The 7,362-nt window shown below is 27.1% G+C and overlaps 1 protein-coding gene across 1 annotated transcript; it reads right to left on the bottom strand.

Moving 5' to 3' along the window:
• Positions 1 to 1,519: 1,519 nt before the first annotated feature.
• On the bottom strand, positions 1,520 to 6,081 carry Hsc70-5 (Heat shock protein 70 cognate 5). The gene is made up of 11 exons (XM_029316175.2): positions 5,876 to 6,081; positions 5,200 to 5,261; positions 4,968 to 5,113; positions 4,645 to 4,768; positions 4,248 to 4,556; positions 3,883 to 4,045; positions 3,331 to 3,787; positions 2,844 to 3,140; positions 2,456 to 2,643; positions 2,243 to 2,383; positions 1,520 to 2,156 (listed from the first exon to the last, which is right to left on the bottom strand). Exons 1-11 carry the CDS (start codon positions 5,963 to 5,965, stop codon positions 2,082 to 2,084), a joined length of 2,052 nt encoding a protein of 683 aa, XP_029172008.2. The 5' UTR covers positions 5,966 to 6,081; the 3' UTR covers positions 1,520 to 2,081.
• Positions 6,082 to 7,362: the final 1,281 nt, after the last annotated feature.

The following is a 7,362-nucleotide window of genomic DNA, read 5'->3' as shown; positions in this document are numbered from 1 at the left end:
TATGAGAAAAATAATATCACGTATACGTTTTATAATGAATTAATATATTTCGGGAATCGAATTATATATTCTTAATAATATAAAAGTGTTCAAAAATTATATTTGACTTTTAATTTTAATTATTTTATAGCAAAGAGTTCCGAAATCTCTTACACACATAATGGGGATTTTTTTCATCCATATAATTCGCAATTAAGTATATATGTTAATTATTAATTTTAATAAAATAAAAATTAAAATTAAAGGTCAAATATAATTTTTAAACACAAATATATTAAATTAATTATAAAACGTATACCCATGATAGTATTTTTCTCGTACAAAAATAATTAGAGTAAATTAAATTAATCATAAAAGATTAAAAATTAATTAAAGAATCTAAACTTATATTTTATATAATAATAATAAAACATTTTATTACGTCAAACCGTCGTGAAATAATTAAATAAAATTTGCTAGTTACGTCAAAGTCAAGTTTTCTAAGCTTATAAAACATTTTATTAAAAAACAGATTCAATAAATATAAGTACATGTTATATATATACTTATATTTATTGAATCTGTTTTTTTATAAAATGTTTTATTATTATCATATATAATATAAATTATTTAATTATTTTTTAATTTTTTTATGAGTAATTTAATTTGTTCTAGTTATTTTTGTACGAGAAAAATACTATCACGCGGGTATACGTTTTATAACGAATTAAATATATTTATGTTCAAAAATTATATTTGACCTTTAATTTTAATTTTGTATTTTATTAAAATTAATAATTAACATATATACTTAATTGCGAATTATATGGATGAACAAAATCCCTATTATGTGTGTAAGAGATTTCGGAACTCTTTGCTAAAATAATTAAAATTAAAAGTCAAATATAATTTTTGAACACTTTTATATTATTAAAAATATATAATTCGACTCTCGAAATATATTAATTCATTATAAAACGTATACGTATTAGTATTTTTCACATATTAAAATGATTAGAATAAATTAAATTAATTATTAAAAAACTAAAAATTAATTAAACGACTTAGACTTAGATGATAATAATAATGAAACATTTATTAAAAAATAATTATAATAGGTCAGGTTAATATTTTATTTATTTATTTATTTATAACATCATAAAATTCTGTCCTTTCCGAAATACGCGAACGCTACGAAAAGATAAATCTCGTACATGCCGCCGGACGAGTTCATGAGCATGAGACGCTCTTATCTTGGGAACGTATTAATAGTTACTGCATTGACCACTACTACGATATGGCGCTGAAATCAGTGAGAAATGCTGGTCTCTCCTTCATCCAGACCTTTGGCGATCTGTCTATTAATCTGTGATATAGCCCTATTAAAATGCAATAAATTATGTAATATGTAATTGTAATAATGTATTGCAGTTACTTTGCAAAAAGAAAATGTTATCGAAAATATAGATAAAGAACAGAAATATATATCTGATTATAGTAATTAGTTTCAAAATTTTAATAGCATAAATAATTTTACCCATTAAAATTTAAGAGATTTATTGAATAACAAAACAAAATCATAAAATTGTTTCTTAAAGATATTTAAATAAAAATTCAAGTAAAAGATGATTACATCGCATAATGCAACAATGTTCTTTACAATTACCTATGTATTATGTATTGTTTACAGAATAACTTGTTTTGCACAAAATACACATTCATCTCATTCTCTCTCAATTCTATTCTCATCTCAGATTCATTCATTTTATATACTATATAGCATTTCATAAAATCATAATTATAACTTAACTATTTTCATTGTTATTGGTACAAATCATTTTACAATCATACTATTGTATGTTAAGACATTCAAGCCGTTTTGTAAGAATTGAAATTATTTTTTCTTTTATAGACATAATACTTTTGTTTTTTAATTTCTAATTTGTCTATTGTTCGCACAAATCATCGAAACTGATTTTATATATAATAAATTACTCTTTTAAGAGAGCAAAAAAACAGCAGATACTTATACAAGTGTGTGCAAAAATGGAATCTGTTTTTTCTTTTTTTTTTTTTACAAAGTATGAATTATCTAATTATAATTAGTTTTTCTCCTCCTTCTTCTCGCCTTCAGGTTCCTGTTGTGACTGATTTTGGCTTTCTCTTTCTGCTGCCATCTGTAAAATCAACATATTTAAATAATAGTTCTTGAGATGTACATAGCACTGTAATCGCGTATATTATAATTTTTATATAAACATACCTTCTTGTATGCCATCTCAAATAGCTTCAAGCTCGCTTGCTGGAGTTCGTTCGTTTGTTTCTTTATTTCTTCAGGCTCAATATCATCTTTCTTAGCCAAGATCTCTCGTAGTTTGGCAACTAATTCCTTAAGTTTATCGCACTATAAAATAGAAAAAAGTAAATATAAAGATATTCACATATAAAATGTTAAAAACAATTATTAATATTATACCTCTTCTTGTGGTAATTGTGCTTTAAATTCTTCTAATTTCGATTCTGTATCATGTATAATTCCTTCTGCTTGATTAACAGCTTCAACTCTTTCCTTTTTAACTTTATCTGCCTTTGCATATTGCTCAGCATTTTTAACCATGTTTTCAATTTCATCTTTGCTAAGGCCACCACTAGATTGAATAACAACTGTAATAAAAAAATCAGAGTTAGACTAAAATGATAACTTATATAGAAAATACCTTATTATTATTAAAACGACTCAGTTATGGGAATCCACATGTTTACTCAATTTTAAAGTAAACTTCGGAGACGAAAAATATAAGCATCATTGTGTTACTGATTCTTTTTCATACACATATAAAATATATTATAGAAAAGTTACATACTTTGTTGTTCTTTCCCAGTTCCTTTGTCTCTGGCTGATACATGCACTATACCATTCGCATCGATATCAAATGTTACTTCTATTTGTGGTACACCTCTTGGGGCAGGTGGAATGCCAATAAGACTAAACTGTCCCAGAAGTTTGTTATCATTAGCCATTTCTCGCTCGCCTTGGTGAACTTTAATCTCGACTTGAGTCTGACCATCTGCTGCTGTAGAAAATACTTGACTCTTCTTTGTAGGTATAGTTGTATTTCGAGAAATTAATCTTGTGAAGACACCACCAAGTGTTTCAATACCTATACAGAAATATTTAAAATGTGATTTTTTGGTTTAATTAATACATAATGCAACTTCATTTATAAAGTTAAATAATTAAAAACTCAGCAAATCAATGTCTTCATATATCATCAGAGAGAAGATTAGTCTAATACATCATAGTTTTATATATATAAACACAATAATAGAACGATTTAAATAATAATTTACCTAATGACAAAGGAGTAACATCAAGAAGTAGAACATCTGTCACATCTCCTGCAAGTACACCTCCTTGAACTGCAGCACCAACTGCTACAGCTTCATCTGGATTTACAGCTTTTGATGGTTGTCTACCAAATATTTCTTGAACTGTCTGTTGTACTTTAGGAACCCTAGTCATGCCACCAACCAATAAAACTTCACCAATATCAGATTTTGTTACTTCGGCATCAGAAAGCGCTTTCTGACATGGTTGAATTGTACGTTTAATCAGATCATTTACTAGACTCTCAAATTTACTTCTGGATAGCTTAAGATTCAAGTGTTTTGGTCCACTAGAATCCATAGTAAGATATGGTAGATTTATATCCGTTTGGAGAGAACTTGACAATTCAATTTTAGCCTTTTCTGAAGCTTCTTTCAATCTTTGCATTGCCATTGCATCTTTAGTTACATCTATGCCTTGCTGTAATATTTAATAAAATTGTTAATTGATATTGATTTTAAATTTATTTCAATGTAATAACTAATTTTATTTAGTTGCAAAATACGTGTGTATACCTCTTTTTTAAATTCAGATACAAGGTAATTAACTAATGCATTATCAAAATCCTCTCCTCCCAAGAATGTATCTCCATTTGTAGATTTTACTTCAAAAACGCCCTTTTGGATTTCTAAAATTGAGATATCAAAAGTACCTCCACCTAAATCATAAACAGCAATGCTGAAAAAACAAAAGAACAATACAAATAAATCACATCTATTTTCCCTTTTACAAAATATATAAAATATTATCGCACAGCTTTCAGAAAAATATCTCAATATGTTTAAGATACATGGATTTTTCAAAAATAAGAATTATATTTACACAACGCTTTTCAAGTCTTTTCATATTATATAAATCAATTTAAATATAATTTTCTTACATTTTATCTTCCTGTTTATCCATGCCATATGCAAGTGCAGCTGCAGTTGGTTCGTTTATAACTCGAAGAACATTCAATCCAGCTATTTGTCCAGCATCTTTTGTTGCTTGTCGTTGTGAATCATTGAAATATGCTGGTACAGTAATAACAGCATTTTTTACCGGAGTATTCAAATAAGCTGCAGCCGTTTCCTTCATTTTCATAAGTACAAATGCTCCTATTTGACTGGGAGAGTACATTTTTCCATCAGCACCTTGTACCCATGCATCTCCGTTGGATGCTTTCACAATTTTATATGTTACACTTTTCCTATAAAAATAATATTATATAATAGTAATAATATTAGCAAATATAATTATATTATAATAAACTGTGTAAATATAAATATGATGCTTACATATCCTTTTTTACTTCAGGATCTTCATATCTTCGTCCAATTAATCGTTTTGTTGCATAAAATGTATTAACAGAATTTGTTACTGCTTGACGTTTGGCAGGCATGCCAACTAAGCGTTCATCATCTGAAGAGAAAAATTTATTTATTGCAAAGAAAAATCAAATAGACAATGGTTAAATTAAATGAATACAAAATTAAATTAAAAATATTCCAAAAATTGTTTCTTTCCCATTGTACTCATTTTATAAATAATTGTAATTCATAGATTACAATATAAAAAAAATTAATAAACTTTTAAATATATTATTTGATAATAAAATTACCTTTCGTAAATGCAACATAAGAGGGAGTGGTCCTAGAACCTTCTGCATTTTCTATAACTTTAGCTTGTTTGCCTTCCATTACTGCTACACAGGAGAATGTAGTTCCAAGATCGATACCAATAACTGCACCTTTTACACCTTCGGATCTATAAAAAATGTTTTAAATGTCTTAAACTTATTCTAAATCAGGGAAAAATATATAATTGATATATATTTCTTTTCAATTACTTACTTATGTCGATACTGTTGTAAATCGGTAAGTCGATGTGATATAGTAACCGTTGAAGCTGCAACCTATAAAATATTAATATAAATTTATAAATATACAAATAAAAAATAATACAGAGTTGTTACATAATCAACAAAATTATTTTATCACAGAAGATCGTATACGATTATTAAAAATTTTGTAGAATAAGTTAGAGAAAACGAATACAATTACAAATACTCAAGAAAGACATTAATATATATATATTATATACATTTTTTTTAAACAAATGAAGCAATATTGATTTTATCACAAAAATATATTTTCATTGTAACCAGGTAGATTTTGTTATAGAAAAAAATCTATGTAATAAAACTATCTTGAAGCGAATAATGTGATCAATTATATTAAATAATAGTAATAAAATACAAAAGTACAGAGAAAATCGAGCATATTAAAAAATCTAAAAGCGTTTGCGAGGCGTGAGGTCCACTCACGTGCCGGCTTTAAAATCGGCGTCATGGTGGAATTAGGTGTGGCGAAAACTTATTGCGATGCGTAATCGCGAAATAATCCAGAATCTATCGCATAAGACAAAAAGCGCTGCCAATAAAGACGCATCTCACGTTAAACGACGTGCAATTAGCGACGTGCAAAGGCTAGGAAAAAATCCGCGATGATGTTGCTCTACAGTACTCACATTTTTCAAAATCGTGCTGAATTGTTGCTTCCTCGCGATCTCACACGCGACACCGACGTAATTGCGGTTCAGTAATCTCGCGGTCAACATCTTTTTTCCTTTCGATACAAACTTAATAAGGAATCGGCAGAAAACGGCGGTATTCTTCCAGCTTCACGTGTAATGATGCAACTCCCGTGAAGACCTGCACAGAAATACCATACCAAAGGTCTGGATGAAGGAGAGACCAGCATTTCTCACTGATTTCAGCGCCATATCGTAGTAGTGGTCAATGCAGTAACTATTAATACGTTCCCAAGATAAGAGCGTCTCATGCTCATGAACTCGTCCGGCGGCATGTACGAAATTTATCTTTTCGTAGCGTTCGCGTATTTCGGAAAGGACAGAATTTTATGATGTTATAAATAAATAAAATATTAACCTGACCTATTATAATTATTTTTTAATAAATGTTTCATTATTATTATCATCTAAGTCTAAGTCGTTTAATTAATTTTTAGTTTTTTAATAATTAATTTAATTTATTCTAATCATTTTAATATGTGAAAAATACTAATACGTATACGTTTTATAATGAATTAATATATTTCGAGAGTCGAATTATATATTTTTAATAATATAAAAGTGTTCAAAAATTATATTTGACTTTTAATATATGTGATATAATAAAAGGCCAACTTAACGATCAATCAAAATTAATATTTGTCGCTAGTGGTGAAAATAAGCTTAAACGACTTGACGACGACGTAACTAGCAATTTTATTTGATTATTTCACAATATTTCACATATTGTGAAATAATCAAATAAAATTGCTAGTTACGTCGTAGTCAAGTCGTTTAAGCTTATTTTCACCACTAGCGACAAATATTAATTTTGATTGATATTAATTTTAATTGATTGTAGACTAATTTACTTTCAATTATATGCTACTGTTATTATTTATCATTAGACAATTATAAAACACATATATATATATATATATATATATATACTAATATATACTAATATAATATATACTAATTTACTTTCAATTATATGCTACTGTTATTATTTATCATTAGACAATTATAAAACACATATATATATATATATATATATATATATGTGTTTTATAATTGTCTAATGATAAATAATAACAGTAGCATATAATTGAAAGTAAATTAGTCTACAATCAATTAAAATTAATATCAATCAAAATTAATATTTGTCGCTAGTGGTGAAAATAAGCTTAAACGACTTGACTACGACGTAACTAGCAATTTTATTTGATTATTTCACAATATGTGAAATATTGTGAAATAATCAAATAAAATTGCTAGTTACGTCGTAGTCAAGTCGTTTAAGCTTACAATTAGTCTACAATGTTAGACACGGGTACTTGTTAGATTTGATAATTTATTGCTTATATTTTTTCGAGAGACAAGAATAAGAGAACGAATATAAATTATTATTAGCTTGTATAGCAATCATAGATTGACGAATATGC

This window comes from Nylanderia fulva, unplaced genomic scaffold, assembly GCF_048542155.1.
Source record: "Nylanderia fulva isolate GAGA-0341 unplaced genomic scaffold, ASM4854215v1 Scaffold7, whole genome shotgun sequence".
Lineage (NCBI taxonomy): Eukaryota > Metazoa > Arthropoda > Insecta > Hymenoptera > Formicidae > Nylanderia > Nylanderia fulva.
This window is presented reverse-complemented; position numbering and strand designations above follow the sequence as displayed.